General features: G+C 54.5%; 1 protein-coding gene across 1 annotated transcript in view; it reads right to left on the reverse strand.

The window, feature by feature from the left end:
- MEGF9 (multiple EGF like domains 9) overlaps nucleotides 1-14,577 on the reverse strand; it is a 41,963-nt gene extending 27,386 nt beyond the window's left edge. Inside the window, exon 1 of the mRNA XM_068656763.1 lies at nucleotides 14,144-14,577. Coding sequence (XP_068512864.1) covers nucleotides 14,144-14,435 — 292 coding nt within the window. The 5' untranslated portion in view covers nucleotides 14,436-14,577. The remainder of the gene's footprint in view (nucleotides 1-14,143) is intronic.
- Nucleotides 14,578-21,834: the final 7,257 nt, after the last annotated feature.

Here is a 21,834-nt window from a genome sequence, read left to right on the forward strand (position 1 = left end):
GTGTGGGTGGCATCCTCCAAACCCCAAAGCCCAGCGATGCCCTGGGCACCCCCAAAGCGCAATGCCAAGCGAGGAATGCAGCGCTGGAGCCATCCCCTGCACCCCAGCCCCGGGGCTGCTTTTAGCAAGGATTTTGAACGTGTTAAACACCCTACCCCAGCTTGCTGTCCTGAAGGGCTCGTTGCAGCACAAACATCCTTTCCCGAATCCTTTTCTCGTATTCCTTCGGACTTGCAGTGCTTTGAGCCTTCGGATGTGTTTTAAGCGCGATTTCTTCTTCCAGCCAAGCCACTTCATGAGTAAATAATTTAAAAGCGGCTGAAATATTTACAAACAGCAAAAGAAGAATCGCCAGGAAACACGTGAAGATGTCTGCATAAAACCTTATTTGCTGGGGACATCCTCAAACAACTGAAATCCTGAACACAGCCACCTACTCGCTGGGAGCAGACACACAAAATCCAATTTTTGGTAGAGAAGCACAGACCATGATGTCCCAGGGATGCTAACTATTGCCCAGCTCTGAAAACACCCTGATTGCATGCCCGGAGGGGTGTAGGCTGGGCATACACTGATGGATCCTTGTGCTGCACTGCTCCGACCCCCCGGGCGTTACAGCAGCACCGAGCCCACCTCCTGCTCCTTGACCACGGACTTGCCACACGTGACAGCGTCCCGTCCCATCCTGTCCTGTCCCTGGGAAGTCTCAGTTTTAGCGTTAATTCAGCACAGGTTTCTGTCCCCCGCACTTCATTCCAAGTTCAAGCCCTGCCTTCTCTCCCCCTCTCCCTTATTTCCCTTTCTCAATCCCTCTCCAGGCACAGTTTCTGACAGCACAGGAATAAAAGGATCAGGCAGCAGGTTTAAAACAAGCTGTCCAAAGCCATTTCCTCTCCCTTTGCAATTAAGCCGTGGAACGCATTGTCAGGGGACATTCTGGGAGCCAAAAATACACGCGGCTCCAAAAGAGGACGGGATACGTGCAGGGCAGTCAGGCGGAGCAGGATTGTGCCCTGCCCCGTTCCCTTTGGTGTGACCCTGATGGTGTTTGGGATCCTCCCTGTCCCCACTGGATGGATGTGGCTGTGGTGCTCCCCCAGCGCATCCTGCTCCAGCAGCACGGCCTCTTTCACAGGGAATTTGTCCTTGTAACAGCCCCCTAGTGCTCCAGCATGAGATGTGGCATAACAGGAGCAAACGGGAGCTCCACCTAGAGCTGCGCTCTGCTAAGGGAGCAGCCCTACCTAACTTGGTCCTCATGCGGCCTCACTGCACCCCTTCCTGTCCCTTCTACGGGCACCTCAAGCAACTCAAACTCAGGCCAAGCTCTGCATTTGGCTTTCACACCGCTCCACACAGCAGCTCGCTACCAAACGACTGCCAAATGCACGCATTAAAGCGCTGCGAGCTGCCAGTTAGCCCCACTTGGGGCTGCGGCGCAGTGCCAGAATGGTAGGGGGAGGATCCCTGAGTACCCCCTGAAAACTTTATATGCATCCCTATAAAACTCCTCTGTTACTCCGTGTGCATTTTATTATGGTGCTCATCGGGCTCGGGGCATTCACAGCCCCCTCCAGCCCTGCCCCGCCGCCAGGCACGCCGCTGGTAATGCTGTTAAGAGCTTTACAGGAATCACTCGTGCTGTTCCATAAAAGGATTGCGCGGGTCAACAGGGGAGAAAAGACAAGGATTTCTCAATGCTGCTACACCGCTTGTAATGTCGTTAAAAGATTAAACATATTTGTCGAGGAAAATTAAATCAGATTAAAGCCAGCTCTTATCGCTTGGAAGGAAACACAAAGTCAAGGTGCCAGCGCGCTGGGTGCCCAGCAGCGCTCTCCAGCAGCGCTCCTCTGCGCTCGCCCTGCATTTCAGGAGCGTTCAGCACGGCCCCGTGCTGCTGCCCACTGGCTCTCGGCCACCCTGTCCCACCAGCCACAAGCTCCTTTCCTTCAGCCAACCACAGCCGTGAGCCTCAGGCCTTACCCAAGGCAAAGTCTCGTAGGGTTCGTTATTTTTATTCCCTTCCTGCACCGGCAATCAGGCAGACAGGCTCTTGGTTTCCTAGCAGGCGGTGAGAGCTCCTCCGTGCAGCACGAGCTCCCAGGAATTTGTTGTTTTCCCGGCCTTTTTGGTGCGGAACAAGGCAGCAACCTGCGTGGCAAGCGTTGCACCAGCTCCTCCCGAGTAAACGGGCATCAAAGACGCCAGACATGCAGGGGTGGAACTGGTGTGAGACGGAAGAACCAAACCCTGCAGACACGGGCAGAAGAAACCAACAGCGAACGCAGAGACAGCCACGAACACGGTGCTGCTGCTGTGCCAAGCTGCCCCTGTGCCCCGGGGCGCTGCCACCCACGGCCAGACCCTCTGCGTCCTCGTGCGGTACATGCAAGCAGGCTGCCTGCAAGGAGGAACACGGCCCTAAAATATTTATGGCAGCTACAGCAACTTCAAACAGAGCAAATAAATGCTCCGGGATTAAAACCTCAACAACTTTAAAGAGAGATCAGCTCCTTTTAATTCTTTTAGAAATACTTCTGCTGGCATTTTCCTTTAGCTGGCCATATTCTCCCACTAATATTTGCACAAACGCCTGCAACCACATCAATATTCCGTCTTTCTGTTTAAAAACCCCAGCGTTGCTGGGTTTTATTTTTACCACCCAGCGTGTGACACAGCCGAACTGGGAGGTTGGAGGCAATGAAGATGAAATATAATTTGGGCAAACTCCTGCCAGAGTTGTGTGTGGCACCCCTGGAAGCTCCCCCGCCACGGCCATACATGTCTCCTCCTTCTGCAGCACCTCTTGGGAAGCCTTGGTCATCGTGTCAGCAAAATCCATCGGGCAGGAGACCAGCCAGCTCGCATGGGACAGGGCTGGGAATTTGTTAGCACGCTTCAATTTTAGTACCTACCCACCATGTCCTAGCAGAGAGAGGGATTAAGAAAAGCTGCATGAATAATAGGAACTCTAATAATCTGTTGAAGTCTCTGTGTGCTCAGATCCTTGCAAAAAGTAATTAAAATCACAAACTTTGCTCAGCGCTGTGGGGAATTGAAGCTAATGAACGAATGCGTTAATTTATACCAGAGCTTTACTGCCGCTACCGGGGAAGGAGAGGCAGGAGCCACCCTTCCAAGCACTCACACTGGGCTAGGGGCCTTGTTGTGAGCATAAACATCAGGAAAACACAGGCTAGGAGCCGAGGAAGGAGAACCCTGCTTCCTTCCCTGCCTTGGGGGACTGGGGCACATGTGGGTGTCCCTAGGGAAGGCGCAATGGGGTAGGGATGGCACCAGCTGGAGAACGAAGCTGGCGAGCAGCTTTCCCAAAGCAGAAGAGGCAGCGAGGAACACAGCCCACAAGTGCCAGGCGGGTGGAAATCCCATCCATCACCCCATCCATCACCCCGGCCAGGCTCCTCCAGGCTGTGTGAGGGCTGGCACTGCTCCCAGCACCTGCCTTTCCCCCTCACTGCCAGCTCCATCCCGTACATACACCCACCTGCAGCACTGACAGCCCCTGCAGGTCAGGGTTTGTGCACAGGACCCTGCGTGGAAGGCTCTGCTCTTGCCCCTCGCCCGATTCCTTCCCCAGTTTTCAAAAGCCAGAGATATTTTGGATGAATTCCTGCAGCGAATGCTCCAACCTTCCCAGAGCTGCCAGCGGTGAGGGAGGAATGGGGCAAATCCAACCGGGGGGACATAAGCACCGAGAGCAGGACTGAAGGGATTAAAACCAACCTGCTCTGCTGCGAGGTGTGCAGCCCTCGAGAGCCTTTCCCCTCCAGACCTCAGCTGCCAACAGCACTTGCAGGTGCAGCAGCTCCTCCTCTCCCGAGTCCTGAGGATTCCCGAGTCCCTGGAAGCTGCTCGCACTCAACAGAGATGCTGGAAGTAACCGCGCAGGCGTGCGACGGATCAGTGTGAAAACGCCTTTTTTTTTCTTTCCAAAAGGAGGCAGAGGACAGACTGGCTTTGCAGGGCCACAGGCTATTTTATGCTTAAGCCTGTGGAGAAAATCTGGAATGCAAACTTCCATCAGCATCTCCAGCAGGTGCCCAGGGCAGTTCCTTTCAAGCTTCAGCTCCTCCACTGCAGCAGCAAAGGGACAGATCCTCAAACAAAGGCTTCTTTTAGCCACAGTGTTAATAAACACTTTCTGAAAGCGTTAATAAAGAGGCTCTTTACGGAGCCTGAGGGAAGTCCCCCCCGTTCCTCTCAGCTCGTTGCATTTCAGCTTGGAGATCAGGTGGAGCTATGAGAGCAGAGGGTTCATTTGCCGTACACTTTTCTATTATTATTTTTTTCCTACTCCAAGTAAATAAACACAGGCTTCTACTCATCACAGCAAAACAGTAAAGTCTCTGCCTTCCTCTCCCTCACTCTAACGCCCATGCCAAGGAGGACCAAAGAAAACCATCTGACAGACCCAAGCCTCCGAGCCCTGGCTCTTGAGAGCTCGGCTCCAAGGCTAACGGAGGTGTTTTGTCTCTTTGCCCAATCAGTGGAATTTCCACAGCAGAAACTCCACCGGGGGAGAGGAACAGCACGAGGCATGAGTAACCACGACAGGTTTCAGGCAGGCTTTGCCGTTTGGGTTCAGTTTCAAGGCCGTGACGACACAACGCCACGGGCGAGTTTGGAGTCGCCGTGCCTCCTGCCAGCTGCAAGCCACGAAGCGCTGCGAGCTGCTGGGGCAGCGCAGGGAGAACGCCCTCTGAGCAGGGCTGAGAGGAGCCCTCCTGCCGGGCAGCTTTCAGTCCTGTGTTTTGTAACTCTGCCTCGTGCCGGCCCCACTGCGCTTGGCATGGGATCTGGCATCGTGCTTGCTCCCGGCTCTCATCTGGCGATGCTCGCGCCCCGTTTCGGAGCTCCTTCGGTCTCCACTTTCATCCTGCACCAGCAGAACTGGATTGAGGATATGGCAACGAGACAAAACCTGCTGGCAAACCTGAGGAGGAGACATCAAGCTTTCAAGGAGGGAACGGAGATGGGCCAGGGCATGCCACAGAAACAACGCGTGGAGGTAGAGGTGGGGATCTGCAGTGGGACAGCCCCCATCGTCTTCTAGGACCTCTGCCCCAGGGTCCCCAAGGAGGAGGGGATGCCTGGGTGCATCCGAGCTCTCCTCCAAGCTTTTCTCCTCCAGCTGCAGCGATGGCACGAGGCCAGAATACAATCCCACCGTGTGCCCAGGACAGAGCCCATCCGCAGGGGCTCCGAGGGTGCCTCCAGTGCTCCGAGCTGGGTGAGATGTGCCCCTGCCTCCCGCTCGCCTTCGCTGTAAATCCCCGGGCCCTGCAGCAGATTAATGACTTCCATCAGGGCTGCAGATCGCCTTTTAATTTCTCTCTTCAGTCATCGTTCTGCTAGCAACACTGACGGTACGTCCAGCCCTGGCTCCTGCCTGCATTTATTTAACCTCAGAACGAAAGAGCTTCCAAACAGCGTGACCAAGCCAAGTCCACGAAACCTTCACAACAGAGCCTGTGCCATGTGGGGAGCTGCAAAGTACCCACCTGAGCACCCAAAGCAACCATTTCAAGAGTACAACATGCAGGAGCGTTGTTCAACAGCAGACCCAAATCCTCTTTAAATAGGTAAAAAAAAAAGAGTTAAACTAAGCAGGACGCCCATGCCAGCACCGTGGCTCCCAGTGCGAGGAGCCCTCACCATGCCCACTCTCCATCCTCGTCCCCACCTCGCCATCCTGTAGCTTTATCACCAGGCAAAGGCCACGTCTGAGCAAAGACCCCAAACCCAACCCACTGCCCCGTGGGGTCAGAGTTGAGCCCTGCATGGCATCACCCTGGGAATCGCAGCAGAAGGCAATGGATGTGGTTCTGGACTATAAGAGTCAAGCCCCAGTCCAACACGCTCTAACCCCAGGGTTTGCAGCCAGGGGTCAGCAGTAAGAGGGGCATTTACACTTCTTTTCCAACCATCCTCCAATTTGCAGGGGCTCTGTAATGCCCCTGGTTTGAACAAAACACGGACAGACTCTGGTTTGGTGTGGCCAATGCTGTATGCACCCCTAAATGCGTTACCTGGTGCTGCGAGGGATTGGCTCTGCGGCAAGAGCCACCCAGCTCACACACCCCGCACCTCAGCAAGCTTGGGGCACTGCTTCGAGGCTGAAGGACCACATAAAGGGACAGAAAGTGGAGAAGAGAAAGAAAAGGATTGATTCCCCCCTCTGCAAGCTCAACCTCAGCACCCACACCTCTTCCAGAAGCTTTTCAAGGGGTTTGTAGCTCACAAAGGGTGACAGCCGCTGCTTTGCGCACCCCGACACCTGAGCTGCGTGCTGGGGCAGGTCTCCCCTGCTCCATCCCACCCAAATCCCACCTTGCTCGGCAGGGCAGCCAGCATCTGAATGTCCCCTTAAAATACAGCTCCATCACTTGACTCTTTTCCATTTCAAATGAATTGGACTTGCTCAAAAAGCTTCTCCTGCAATGAAACAAGCGCGACACGGAAGGGAAGGGAAGACCCAACGGCAGGGCGTCAGCGATAACTCACGTCAGCAGGCGCGCTGCTGACAGCTCACAGCAAACTTCCAGGAGGAAAAAAAAATAAAAAAATGCTCCGAGCAAAATAGTTAAGTCCAGACAAATGTTTGTCGTTCATTATCTGGAGTCAAGCGTGGATTTCTCAACACCGCAGCCGAGCCAAAGGGAGCGCGTTAATAATAAAACATTTTCCAGGGAGCTCCACGCCGGGCGTGCAGCCTGCCCTTGAAGGGAGAAAGGCAGGAGGCAGGTGGAGCCTCTGTTTGCTTTTCCCCGATAACAGGTACTGAGCTGTCCACGTCACGGTGCTTTATCACCAGCTGGAGTCATTGGCATGACCTGGCTCCAGCTGCTCCCTGACACACGGTGCAGGGGACAGCACGCAGGGTGCCGTGGGACCCCCAGTCCTGCCCCAAAACGGGGATGGGGCAGCGCTCAAAAGTGAGGCAGATCCCCTAAAGCCTCCCCCCAGGCACTGAGGACTGGGGAAGATCTGGCCCCAGGAGGAAGGCAGAGCAGGACGGGGTGGCTGTTCCGAGCCGGGGCAGCCACAGCCAAAAGACATCTGATGTGTTCACATCAAACAAGCCAACAACCAGCCCAGAAAGGAGCCAGCACGCTCCAGCCCATGGCACAGATGTCCTGTGAGCCAGGAGCTCCGTTTGTAGGAATCTTACCCCAAAATCCTGCTCGCTGCAATGCTTCCCTCCTGATCCCCACACAGACAGCTCTGCCTTCAGCTTGGTACCTCCCTGCTTTGAGGCAAGGGAGGAACATCAAGGATGGTTTTTTAAAGAAGTGTATAATGTTGTCTTTGTTCCCAGTGACAAAAGGCAAGAGTTACGGCTGGCAGAAAAAGGGAGTTTCTATCCCACAGGAAGTTCAGCCTTCAAAAATATATATCTGTGTATATCTGCTTGGAAAGAGGGAGGGAGGAAAGCAAATCGCTGAAGGTTTCATGGAGCAAGAAGCATTGAAAAGCTTGGTGGGAACAAAGTGTTGAGATTAAACTGGTTTCAGTGGAAAAATCCACAAACGGAAAAACAATCTTTTACCTAAAGATAGATATTTTGCTGATCTCGACAAAAAGCCCTGTTCACAGGAGGGAAAAAAGCCTCACTTTAAAGGTTTTCAGCGCACGTTCCTGAAAAGCACAGTGAAGATGCAAAGCAGGAGAGCATCCTCGCAGCCCTGCTACTCCTGGCACGCAGCGCGCCCCGAGAAAAGCTGCAGTGACAAACCCTCGCCATGGATCGAGCAGGTGGGAGACAGGGCAGGAAAAGAGTAAATAAATAAAAAGCATCCATCCGCCCTCTGCTTTGCCCTCGGGGAAAGGAAATGAGGATCCTCGGCTCCCAGCTGGCGCTCCTGGAGCCACCTCCTGGTTCCCACCCCAGGTCCTATGGGAAGGGCGAGCTCAGCACCAGCGGCACCATGGTGGCATTCCCCAGGATGAACCTGGCCATGACCACATCTGGCCCCACAGGGAGGGAAGCTGCGGGTCCAGCAGATGCCACCCTGGCAATTAAAAGCCATTTTGTTAATAGAGACCAGCCCCAGACGTCCTGTGACAGGCTACCAAAAACATTCATTGTGCCTGCCCCATTCCGGCCGGTTTCTGCCTCAATCAGGCGTCGCAGGATGGGTGCTGGTGCTGAGCACCAAGAGGGCTGCAGCAGCACCTCGGCGGCCCCGAAACATCAGAGCAGGCAATTCCGAGCGATGAAATGCTCAAATTAATAGCAATAAAGCTTAAGTGTGCCACGTGCAGGCGGCAGAGCAGTGCTTGGGGAAAGGAGCCACGAGAGCTTAAAAACCAGCACAAGATGGGACCGCTGGGAGGGGGGGGAAAAAAAAAGCACCAAAACAAACAGTCCGTTTCGATAGCATTTCCACGAGCAACAGAAACGAACCCGGGAACGCATTGGAGAATAATCATTTAGCACAGATCAAACAGCAGAAGTCGCACATTAAAAATACATGCAGCATTAATCAGCCACACGGAGCCACACAGCACCATTTCCATAAATAATGCGGGATCAAAGCAGCCCAAGCAGTGCTATCAGTTAATTTAGGCAGCCAGTCAGTCAAAATCGAGGGAAGCTGCCCGAAAACGGCATAATTCGCCAGGAATAAAGCAGCTGGGAAGCAGCACGACCAGTTCAACAGGAGAAGGCTACCGGCAGCCTCGTAATTACAAGGGGCAATGCCAACGGATGGAAATGAAGGGTTAACGTAGCTTCCAAAATAAAAACGGGGGGAAAAAAGGAAAATAAATTTAACTTGGGGCATATGGAGGTGTATCTGGTGTGGCGATGACTGCCCCAAGCAGCAGGATGGGGCCAGCTGGGAGCATCCTGTGGTACTGGTCCCAGTTTGGGGCTGGATGGTGGCGGTGAGAGCATGGACGGGGGGACCCCGGCTGCCCAGGGGAGGCTCCGCCACCAACAGCCTCAAACACCCCCGGACCCCTCCGTGAAATGCCTGTGTCATTAAGGCTTTTGCTGAAAGACTGCAGAGCCATTTAGCTGGCTGGTTTTTAAGGCAGGCATGCGGAGCAGCACGGGCTATAAATAGCAGAGCTGCTTGCCTCGTCATGTTTCTGCTGGCTTATTTATAAGGACGTGGGGCGAGTGAATTAAAAAGGGTGCAAGGAACGGCCTGGGCTTCTCCCTGATTTCACGGCTGGCCCGCATCAAGAGGAAAACCTCAGGGGGTTTTGCTTTTTTCTTCTTCCAGGCGAGGCAAGCACCCACCTTTCACGCCCAGACCCCGAACCGGTTCCATTTACAAGGCAAATTGCGGCTCAGACAGCAGGTGCTCCCGGAGTCCTCCCTGCAGCAGCAGAAGGCAGAACTGAGACCTAGCACGAGTTCCTTCAGCATGGGAAGATCCAGGAGAGCATCAGCCAGAGCCCAAACCCAGCCCTGCCCACAGCTTGTCACTATTCACACACCGAGCTTCCCCCAGGACCCCAGCGGTGACAGGGACCCCCCTGCCGGGGGTCTCCGCTCTCACCATGGGGTGCAGGAGCTGGACCACGTCCCCAGCATCCCCGGCTGCCAGCCAGCAGGGAGATGGATGGGGACAGCAGGAGGCAGCATCCCCAGCACGGGTGACATCCCCCCAGGGAGCGGTGGCAGGGGACAGGCGCTGATGGAAGGTTTCCTATTGAACAAGGAAACAATTTTAGAAATGTTCTGTCTGAACAAAGGAGGGATTCAATTATTCCGAGCCCAGAGCATCTTGTTGAAAATGCTTCCAGGCTGATACATTTAACCAAACAAAAGACCTTCCCAGACAGGCCCTGCTGGGATTTGGGGTGTGTTTCCCTGCGGCAGGGTCTCAGGAGCCCCCACTTTTGACCCCGGGGATTAGCACCAAGTCCAAGGGCAGCGCCTCGGGGGGGTCTCAAGGCTCAGGACCCTCGATTTGACTCAAAGCAATGGAAGAACAGCCATGTAACCACGTTATTTCAGTCTGGCTCGACCTAAAAGTCAAATTAAAAATAATAATAAATTAAAAAATAATAATAATAATTTCCTGCAAAGCTCAAACCCTGGTTCCCAGCCAGCTGAAGGAGCCTGAAGGAGGCTGTGTTCTCCTGGGGGTGGCGCAGAGCCACGCGGCCCCCCCAAGGCCGGGCAGATGGCGAGCCTGCAATCCCGCCTTTGGGTCGCAAACCACATTAACATCCCCTGCTAATTATGAAGCGCCAGACTCGGCCCCCCCTCGGCCCCCGTTCGCACCCAGCGATGCCTCGCACAAGGCAGCCCCACAGTGGGGGCTTCCCAAGACCCCTGAATCGAGCCCGAGCCCTCGCCGCAACCTCACTGAAAAGCCGAGCGAAGGCTCTGGTGCTGCGCAGCCCTTCAGCACCTCCACAATTTCTGGTTTTATTTTAAGTATTTGCCAGAGGGAAGGCAGAAAGAGAGCTCCCAGCCAGATGGCTGCGAGAGAAATCCCTGCCTCGCAGCCGGCACAGGCGCGGTGTCCTTCGGAGGCTGGCAGAGGCACGGCGCTGCCTGGACCTCCGCAGCACCAGGAGCAGTCTGGGGCTGCAGAAGCACATCCTGCAGGCAGTGGCATCAACGCTGCAAATACTGCAAGTGGCATGATGACTTATCCCTGGGTATTTATAGACCAAAAAGCTCCGAAATCTTTCCCCTGACCTCAGCAGATGCGTGCCTCTGGTCCTCAGGGCCGGCTTGTTCCATGCTCCCAAAGCCTGCCCGTCCTCGGCCTCGTGCGCTCACTGGGGCACGGCGTTAGGATGCTGAGCATCACCTCCTGCAGCACCGAGTCCACACAGACCTCACTGTGCCACAACCACCCAGCAGCCCATGGCAGAGCCCCACAAGGACTGGGGTCCCCCCAGGACACAGCTATCCATCCCCCAAGGTCACATCCCAGGGATGAGACAGTCCCGCGCTCTTGCACCTTCATCCTTCACCCTCCAGTCCAGCTGCACCCCAGTGGGATTCTCGGGGTGAAACCAGCCACGGTCCCACGCTCTGCCACAAATTTCCTGGTTGTTTGGACACGCACAACCCTCGTACCTCCAGCACAAACCACAGCAGCCCCGTGGCCACCCACAAGTCAAGGCTCCAACCTCGGCTCTGCCGCCGGTCTCGCCCGCAGCCGCTCTCCTTAGGGTTTTGGCTCCTCCGTGGCAGAGGCTGGCGGGGGCCTCCCTGTGGGGGTGTCCGGGTGTCACTGACAGCAGCTGGTGAGGAACTTCAGCACAGCCCCGCTGCTCGCCAGCTCTTCCCATCTCAGTTTTCCCCCTGGCAGCGACATGATGCTGCCCAGCCCCAGAGATCAGCCAGAAGATAAAAGCCAAGTCCCAGCGCTGCAGAAGGAAGCTACCAAGTGAGACCTCGGGTGCGCCATGGGTCTTCCCCAAAATATCCCCATCTTTATGAGCATGGGTAAGGCCAAACGTCTCAAAATCCTGGGTCGGGACAGTTGGCTGCATCTGATTCAGGAATGATTCAGACACAGGGAGAAAGGCAGGGGAGCGATGAGGGAGTGGTAGGCAACATCCCTGCATTTTAGGCTCAAGGTAAAACCCCAGGATTTATTCCTCAGCCAAAGAAAGGCTCTGACCTGGCTGCTCCTGTACCGATCCCATGTATATGAACACCTTCCTTACCATGAGCTGCCACGCCTCTAACTTCATTTCCATTTCTTTAACAAAAATCCAAACCCTCTGACATCTGGAAGCCCAGCTCGGTGACCACACCGAGGTACAACTTCGCACGAGGGAAGCTGAAGCCACCTCCCCTGGCAGGGAACTTCTTCAGCAGGACCCTTCTGCACCCCCTTCCCTGCCCTGGATGGGAGATAAAGCACTGCGGGCACAGGGAAAATGAATTTTGGGGCAGAATGACCTGTGCCAGAGGCTGAACAGGGAGAGGCGAGGACAAGGGCACGCACAGAGCTGCAGAGGGGGCAGCACAGGCAAGATTTTCCCAAATCTGCCTTCAGCCGCTGCGATGCCCGTGTCCCACTGCGTGCCTTGCCTTGGTGCAGGACGCCTGCGTGCCACTCACCGCCCCGAAACCAGGCACTGCCCGCCCTACAGCTGCGGCACGAAATGCCCTTTGGCCCTTCCTGCTGCAGGGTTCAAGGTGCAGAGCTGAGGGCTCACGGGCACGGCGGGGAGGTCGGGCAGCTGGCTGGAGCGGGACGGGGCGGATACCAAAAGGAGCCAGGACGCAACATCCTCCAGAGAGACCCTCGTCGTCCAGCAGCGCCCTACAGACACGGCAGAACAGAGAAGTTTTGTTCTTTGGGCAGGGAAAGCCCGAGCGGGGCCGTGCCGACCGCAGAAGCCGCGCATCCGAAGAGCAGCAGCCCTCCTGCTCTGCTGAGGAGGAAAATGGCAAGCCTCCACCGCCGGCATCGCAGATAAGGCAGGGGATACTTCTAAGCCTGTCTCCACAAACACGAGGATTAGCAATTTACTTCTCTTCAAAACAAAATCCGGGATTTTAACGCGATCGCGGGATTGGAAAGAAAAATAAACACTGTGAAACTGGACGAGGGGGAGAACGAGAACAAAACAAGCAGGCAGCTGGGCAGTAGCTGAAGCGCTTCTTGAATCAGCGAGGAAAATGAACTGAAGTCAGAACTGAAGTCTTGGTAGCACTGACCAGACCCTGAATGTGAGGGCTCTCACCCCAATCCCATATCACCAGTACCCACCAGCATTAAGGGAGTCCCTTCTAACGCCCATCCCAACAGGCCCACTTCCCTCATGGAACAAAAAAAAGGCATATAAAGCATTAATTCCCTACCCAGGGTTGAAGAAGCAACCCTGAACACATGCCTGAAAACCCACCCTGCCACGCCAGTGAGGGTTAATCCCAACCCGCAGTGCTAACGAGCAAGCAATTAGCCCCCAGAGGACACAGCACAACCTGCACAGCACCCGGCGCTGTGAAGGTGCCAGGGAACAGCTCAGGGCTCGGTGCTGTGACTATCAGTAACAGGACCGGGCACCAGGCAGGGCCACCCATGGGCACCCCGGGGCCACCGCGATGCTCGGACCCACCAGGGGGATGCGGGAGGTGAAAACCCGCCCGATGCTCACTTGTGGGACCCACCATGGGATGCTGACTGCCCGAGGGGTCCCATCGCGGTGCCATGGCTGAAATCAGTTTTGCTTTAAGGGAACGCAGCCCCTGCTGTCCTTATCAGCAGCTCCCACTGTTAAACCAGCCTCTCTCTTCAGGGGAAAGCATAAAGACCCAAACCGCAATGGAAAGAGATGGAATTAAAGCCTGAAACCGCGAGGACGCAGCCCTTCAGCTGTTCCAGGCCAGCCAAATAAAGCAGGTTGAGCGGCGGCACTTGCTCGCGCCGCTACAGCTCGCGGGGCAGCAGGATGCTCGTGGCGTTAGGGGACGCCCAGCACACCTCTAATGAATCCAGCACCACCGGGGCCGGGAGAAAAATAAATATGGAGAGAAAAAAAAAAGGAGAAGGAGGTGGAAAGAAGGAGGGCTAACAGCATCTGCGTGTGCCTGAACATAAAGGGGCGAGGCCCAGGCGGTGGGAGCAGGGGATGAGGTGGGGAAGGGATGGGAGGGATGGGAGGTGGGGGGGTGACAGGGGAGGGTGGAGGGGGACAGGGGATGAGAGGGGGTGGAGAAGAGGGGACAGGGGAGGACAAGGGGAGACAAGGGGGTCGGGGGGGAGGACAAGAGGGGATAGGGGAGGATAGGGAGGGACAGGAGGGGTCAGGGGGAGGACAAGGGGGGACAGGAAGGAGACAAGGGGAGAAGAGGAGAGGGTGGGAGGAGGGAAGGGGGTGACAGGGGGGAGGGAAAGGGGGTGGACAAGAGGGGACAGGGAATGACAAGGGGGGATAGGAGAGGATGCGGGGGGCAGGAGGGGTCAGGGGGAGGACAAGGGAGGACAGGAGAGGGACAAGGGGAAGGGAAGGGGGTGACAGGGGGAAGGGAGAGGGTGACAGGGGAGGGAAAGGGGGTGACAGGGGGTGACAGGAGGAGGGCAGGCGGCTCCATCCCCCCTGCAGGCAGCCCCCCGCCGCTCCCCACCCCCGATCAGACACAAAGGGCCCCGCGTCCCCCCCCCCCAACCCCCTCTCCCCTCACCTGCGGGCCTCCCCCCCGCGGCCTCCTCGTCCTCCGCCGCCTCCTCGTCGTCCCCCTCGGCCTCCAGCTCTCCCTCCGCTCCCTCTTCCCGCCGCTCCGGGGGCGGCTCGGCGGTACCGGGGCCGGGCCGAGCCCCCCGAGCCCCAAGGGCTCCGTCAGCCGGGGTCCCCCCGCTACCGCTGCCGGGCTCGGGGGGAGCGGAGCCGCGGGGCAGGGCGGAGGCGGCGGCGGCCAGCAGGGCGGCGAGGCAGAGCAGGGCGAGCCCGGGCGCGGGGCGAGCCCGGCGCCTCATGGTGTCACGCAGCGCTCCGGCCTCCCGCCGCTCCGCCCTCCATCAGCACCGCGGGGCCGGGCCGGGCGGCGGCGGCGGCGGCGGCGGCTCCCCCGCTCCCGCCTCCCTCCCGCCCGCCCGCCTCGGGGCCGCCGCTGCCCCAGCGCCCCTCAGGCGGCGCCCGCCGCGCCCCGGCCCCGCTGACAGCGCCGCGGCCCCGCCCGGCCAATCGCAGCCGCGCCCGGCCCCGCGTCGACGCCGGCTTCGCGCCGCGCAGCCAATGGGAGGGAGAAGGGGGCGGGGCCAGGGGCGGGGCCTCGAGCGCGGTGCGGGAGCTATGGGGGGGGGGGGGGGGGGCGCTGGGCACGGCGCTTTGTACGCGGGGCGGCCTCGGGCGGCCCTGCCCCTGCCCGCGTCTCGTGCGAATTTCAGCTTTTTCCACATTTTTCATTCATATTTTCCCATTTTTTGTACGTTTTGGGCTTAGATTTTTCTATATTTTGCGTTTTCGTGGCTCGTACGTTTATGTATTTTATGGTTCATATGTTGTGTATTTAATATTTGATAGGTTTACAGCCTTTATTTTTATTTTTATACATATTTTATTTCATATTCTTTATTTTTATTTTTATACATCCGTTGTATACATTTTTTTTCCTATGTTTAATTATAGAATCATATATTTGACCTTTTCCCATATTGTATATTTTTATGTATTTTATGTCTTGATGGCCTTTATTTTTATTCATATTTTATGTTTATATTCTGTATTTTTATTTTTATACATATATATTTTATCTTTTTATAAATTTGATCATAGAATCGATTTATATATTTGATCTTTTTCTATATTTGATCCCTTTCTATACATATTTTATATTTATATTGTGTATTTTTATACATATATGTTATATATTTTATCTTTTTATAAATTTGATCATGGTATCATTGATTCATATATTTGATCTTTTTCTATATTTGATCCTTTTCTATATTTTATGTCTATGGCTTTTATTGTTATTTATATTTTATATGTGTCTATTCTGTATCCCTATACATATTCTATGTTATATATGTTATATTTTTATATTTATATATTTTATGTGTTGATGGTTTATATTTTATTTATCTATATTCCGCATTTTTTATTTTCGTATATATCATACTTTATATATTTTATATTTTCATGTGTTTTATTTCGAAGCCAGGCCCACGCACGGTCCTGTTGGGAGCCACCTTGGCCTGTCCCGAGGAGCTACGGCAGCACAGCCTGGGGGGCAAAAAGCCTGGGGATACGGATATTAATTAATTATTAATTATTAACAGTGCCCCGCTGGGCCACTGCTACCTCACGCACACCGGAGACCGGTGCCTCACAGATCTGTGGGATGGGGAAAATGCATCAGCGATGCCAGGTTGGGGAGCAGCCCGTGGGGGCCAGGCAGAGCTGGGTGGGCAGTGGTCACCCCAATACACCCCCATACACCCCCATACACCCCCATACACCCCCGTACACCCCAATATACCCACATACACCCCCCTACACCCCAATACACCCCTCATGCCCCGCTGCAGGAGGGGCATTGCGTCATGGCACACAGCACACAGCGCCTCTCCGCCACCCGCCCCCATCCCATGGGGATGTCCATGGACGAGCACTGGAGCCTCTCGTTCCTCTGGGAGCCAACACGGGGCTCTTGGGGCTTAGACAGCCTCACCTGGGCCCACCACACATCCCAGGCCGTGAGCCCCTCTCTAGCACAATATTTTGGGTTTGTCTACGAGGGAAACGCTGTCGGCGTGGCTGCTCCGGGTGCTGTAACTCATACACTTCCCCCAAATCCATCCCCTTCTCAGAAATGAATGGGGCTTTATTCCGGCCCCATAATATAATTATTATTCCCCAGCAGCTACTGCCGAGCCATTTCCCCCATGGAGACCAACCCTTCTGGGCCCGGCTTTGTGCGGGCACGGCCCCGGGGAGCGGGGGCTCCCCCCTGGGGGCACGCAGCCGGCGGAGGGGGCGGTTTGCTGCTCCCGGGTCTCCCCCAGCCTTTCCCACCAGGTTATTGTCTACGAGAATGGGAAGGAAGAAGAGGAACGATTGTCAAGGAGCGGGTTGTCTGGAACAAAGAAATTCCTTACTTTTAAATAAAAGCCGGGCAGCCTCGGTGGGTGCCCCAATCCCACAGTCGGTGCTGCAGGGACGGACAGCCCAGCTCCCAGCTCCTGATGGAGCCACGAGCAGCACAGCATCGTCTGCTGGATCTCTGCTTTCCAAAATATTATATTGTCTCCTGCTGGGGAGCAGCCAAGCAGGAGAGAATATAATATTAAGCAAATCGTGACCCCTCTTGTCTCCGCATCCCCACGTGCCCCGTGCCGTCGCCCCGTTTGGAGGAGGCTCAAGGAGACCCCATGTGGGCCAGCATCCGTGGGCATCCGCGGGCTGCTGCACATCTGGCCCAGCTGGCTGCCTTCCACGCTGGCTGATGAGAGCTCCTAGAAAGGGTTGCAAAAAGAAAACTTTGGCACCCGTGCTCTGCTGGTGGCCCAGAGCCCTCACAGTGACACCGTGACCTGCCCAGCACCAGTATGAATCCCCCCGGTGCTGGGCAGGGGCTGGGGAAGCAGCTGGCAGGGAACCCGATGCAGGACTTGCTGCTCACCCCAGTGATGTCCGGAGTGGTTGCAAGTGCTGCACAGCCCAACGTGAGCCCCAAAAGATGAGCACCCCAAAACCCAAATCCACTTTGGCATCCCTCGGGCACAGCGCTGCCCTGCAGCAGTCCCGCTTCCCTTCTCTCCGTGACCTCAGTTTGCGATCAGAAAGTGAGAGGTGTGCATTGAGCAAGGTGGAACCGCAGGGAAGGAGCTGACAAAGAGCAGCCTGGGTTGTGGGGAGCAGCCCAGCCGCCGTGCCTGCTTCTTGCACAAGTTCGAAGGGTATCGCCATCCTCCCTGGAATTGTTCCTATTCCATCAAATCAGCAAGATTTTCTTCCCCAGCGGAAAGTTTCTGTGAGCTATTTAGCAACCGGCTTTCTCTGACCTATTTGCAAGCCCCAAGCCTCTCTCCCTCCACCACCCAGTGCTTGAAAGCTTTGATAATTCAATGAGATGTTAATTCTGACACCCAGCATAACTCACGAGACAAAACTTTTTTTTTTTTTTTTTTTTTTTTTTTTAATTATCATTAATTGCAATGCAGGAGTAATGAATCTTCTCAGCAGCCTTATTACCTCCCATTAGGCCAAGGTGTACCGAGTCTTTTCTGAATTTGTGGCAGCTCCTTGGTAGGCAGAGCCCCGAAATGCCAGCACCATGCACAGCACCCATGGGACGGGGTCAGCGTGGTGGGCGAGGGCAGGTGGCTGCCCCCTCTTTTAAAAGCCTGCTGCTAGAGGATATGGGCAGCTTTAGGTATATCATGGTCATCTTTTTGGGGAAAATCATGCTTTAAATGCAAAGGGTCTCCCCTGTATGACACTGAGAACTTTTCCAGCTCTGCTCCAGAGCCGGACCCAGCAGCTCTTTGTAGGGACTGGTGTCTCATCCTGCCCTCCCTTGCCGAGCCCTGTAAAGCCCTGGTTTTAGGGACACCGCTGTGTTCCCCAGGCAGCACCCTTCACGGTGAATAGTTTCATTAATCCACATGCACGTTCACCATTTTTTAAAATCCTCAAACAATCCAAGGCGTGATGGATGAGACTCGGAATTCCCGAGAGCCTTCGTGAACGAATGCATCACGGCGTGGAGCTAGCACAGGGCTCGGACAATGATCCTCACCAGGAACTGATTTAAAACAGAAGCAAAAGCCACGGCTTTATTTTCACTGCCAGGGCCAAGCAAGATGCAAGCAGCATGTGTGCTGGGACACAAAACATTTTAAAAAACATTTCTGTTTTTATGATCAGGCCTAACGCTAACAAGAAGACGTCAGAACACGTAGCTTTATATCTCTGTGTGTTTTAGAAATAAAACGCATACGTGCTTGCTCCAAAACAGCCAACATCTGGCATCTTTCTTGCGACTTCCCAGCCAGCAGCACAAGTCACCAGCCGACGGGGCTGCGAAATGCCACACGCCGCCTCAGCCGCTGCTCCCAACCTGGGCATAAACAAAGCCAGCATGAGCACAGGTCTGTCGTCATTTCGAATAAATGCAATTAGCAGCCAGCCCTCCTCCCTCGCAGGGGGGAGCACCGGTGGCACAGAGTGGGACGCGGCGGTGGTGCAGGCAGAGCTTGTAGGTCCCAATTCTGCACGCGCTTAAAGAGCGGCTTGACTTTAAGTACATCAAGGTCATACAAACAGAAAGCTAAGCTCCTTTTCACATCAAAAATCTCCTGCACATGTAAAAGACCGAATAAACTGCCTCCTGCATATGTTCATCACTGCTCTCTGAGAGGCTGGATTGAAACAGCTCTGCACTGCTGACTCAAACTGCTCAGAAACTGTGGCACTTTGCAATGTGCTTTCATCTCCAAAGTCATCCAAAATTTCCCAGAGAAGGTTTTCTGAGGCCTGGATCGAGGGTGACTGCGTTTGCTGTGCTAACAGAAGCACGGCAGCAGGAGGCTGCCGAGGGTGCAGCTGGTGCAGCACCGCGCGCGGTGCCAAGGGGCGATGCGGGAAACAGCAGCTCGCGCCCTCGCAAGATTGAAATGAAATCAATCCGAGCAGGGAAGTTAAAACTAAATCAAGCAACTCATTGAAATTGCTTTGGAAAAAAAAAATATAAAAAGCCCTCTGAAGGTCAAAATGAGTGGCTCTGATTTCTTTCCCTGTCAATAATTTCCTACGTGCTCCCACAAAAGGGTTTGATTTCAGCAAAACTGCATTCCCTAATAAAAATTGCTCCTCCTGAAGTGCTTTCTCCTCTTCCTGCTGCCAACACAGCTTTGCCTGCAGCTGGGCCCCCCGTGGAGCTGCAGTTGGTGGCACTGGAACTGCCACCACCACGGCCCCCAGGCTCCTGGTGCCTCCCTCAGCACTGGAGCAAGACGTGGGCAGGAGTCTCCCAGCCAGAGGGGCTGGCACAGCTCAGCCCAAGCTGCACCCACGGCTCAGCAAGGACTGTCCCACTCCATCATGCTCCAGGGAACGGGCTTTAATTCAGGACAGTCTTGGGGTTGGTTCTGATTTACAGCATTTCTGCCACTCCCAGCAGCTCCAGCTCTGAGCTAAATGAGGCCAGTGATGGTCAAATCTGTGGGGTTTGGGGGAGGAGGTGGGTTTTCTTGAGCCATCTTTTTCCACCAAGGTCATCTCAGCAGGATCCTCACTCCTGCTTCTCCACGGGCTGCCCAGGGCAGCTTGCAGGCCCCGTGGGAAGCATCGTTCCCATATACACACCACGTTTCAAACCCAGATGTTTTCCCTCACCTCCAGCTTTTTCCTCTCACTGCAGCCCCGCAGCCCCCAGCATCACCCCCGGCCCCTCTCCCATCAGCAGCCCCGGGGATGCTGCGCTCCTGACTTCAGGAGCATCCCTCCATGCCTGCTGCTTTCTGCTCCCTTTTCAGTTCGGATTATTTCTGCGATGTGGGGCACAGACGGGAGCAGCTCTGTCGCTCGGTTGGAGCAGCAGAGCATCCCTTCAAATGAGATTTAGAAAAGCAGTGTGGGAGAGTTTCTGTACTGCACATCCACAGAAGACAGCAGCAAATCCGTCCCTTGTCTGACGGCAGATTGTGCAGGCAAGTCCTTGAGCGTGAGACACCGAGCTACCAGGGATTATACAGTTTCTTTGAAAAAAAGGGCTTTTTTTCCAGATCCCTTCAGCAAATCTCCTGCTATTACCCACCCTAAAGCAGCAGTAACGCTTTCAATCTCTCCCACTTTCTGCCACGTACAAGCATTTTGCCTTTCACTGCAGGGCTTGGGTTTTGTCACTGATGCTGAAAGCGCATTACTGCCTGGGATGCAGGGACCGGGACTTGGGGGAAGGGGAGGGAGTGCAGCCCAAATTAAACAGAGCAGGTTTTGTGTTTCCCATTTTTCCACACGTCTCTGTTTTAATGAATCCCCATGGGGCTGAACCGAGGCTGGGGCTTGTACTGACTGCAGGGAACAGCTCTGGGGCACTCGGCATCGTGTGGGGAGTTTTGTCACTGTGTGAAGAAGCCACAGCCAGGCACTTCAACGTCCCAAAACCCAGCCATGATTTTGGGGGACCAGAGCCTCTGGGCTGCCTGATCCAGGAACTAAGATTTGAAGGGCAATCAGCTGAGCCAGATATGAATGGGACCATGAACACGGTGGGAAGAGCAGGAGCAAAGAGGTCTCTGTATGCCCCAGGACAACAGAGCTGATGCACAACCCACTCTCCAAAAGCCAGATCTGATATTTCTACCCTGAGAGGCCTCAGGGCTGTGGTTATCTGTACATTCTGCATCAGCACAGCAAACCCCTTCTTAAACTGATTTAATTAACATGAGACAGCCACTTGTCCGCACGCAAGGGGCTATTCCGACCGACCGGACCCCAGCCAGCTGCTCTGCACATGCAGGTGGTTGTGTAAAGGGGTTGCTTTGGATACTCCGTGATTTTATTTATTTTTATATTTTTTTCTTAAAAGCCAATAAGCAAAATGCAAAGGCCCAAGTGGAATTTTTACCTCTTTTCTTGCCTACATACTTCCTTTTGAGTTAACATCATTTATTAGCAGCCTGGTGGATAAGCCCAAACACATGTGCTGGGGTGTCCTTCCTGACGGCACCGCAGGGCTGAGCGCAGCCCCGCAGCCGTTTAACCCAACCAGCCCCGCACGGGGCCCTGGCCATTAAGTACTGGAGCTTTAGCTAACACGTGCCTTTTAGAAAAGACCCCAGCCTTCATTCCAAGGCACCAAGAATGAAAAACAAAACAAAACAAAACAAAACAAAACAAAACAAAAAAAAAAAAAAAAAACACATTTCGCTTTGGATTTGTTCCAAAATGTTAGACCTGGTTTTGTTATGTTTCTTTAAAAATAAATAAATAAATAAATAAATAAATGAGGTGATTTATTTCCAGTTTGACTTCGTCTGGCCCTTGCTTCCAGCCGCCCCTTTGTGTTTTTCTCCCTTATAGGTTACAGAACCTGCAGTACCCAGCCTTTTCCCCCCGTGCAGGTATTTATCCGCTGTCATCAAGTCACCTCTCAAGCTCTTTTTTTAATAACACAAACAGATGGAGGTCTTTAAGTTCTCCCTGTGTATGGCTGGTTCTCCATCCCTTCAATCATTTTTGCAGCTCTTTTCAACACTCTGCAACACCCTCTCTTAATTGCAGACACCTGAACTGGCTGCAAAATTCCCAAATCAGTCTCCCTGGCCCCATAAAATACAAAATCCTCTCCCACCTCCTGCTCACCATTTCCCCTCTCACACATCCAGGAATGGTTTTCAGTCCCGGCTGAGTCACCCATCACCTGGA

The sequence above is a fragment of the Anas acuta genome, chromosome 20 (genome assembly GCF_963932015.1).
Source record: "Anas acuta chromosome 20, bAnaAcu1.1, whole genome shotgun sequence".
Lineage (NCBI taxonomy): Eukaryota > Metazoa > Chordata > Aves > Anseriformes > Anatidae > Anas > Anas acuta.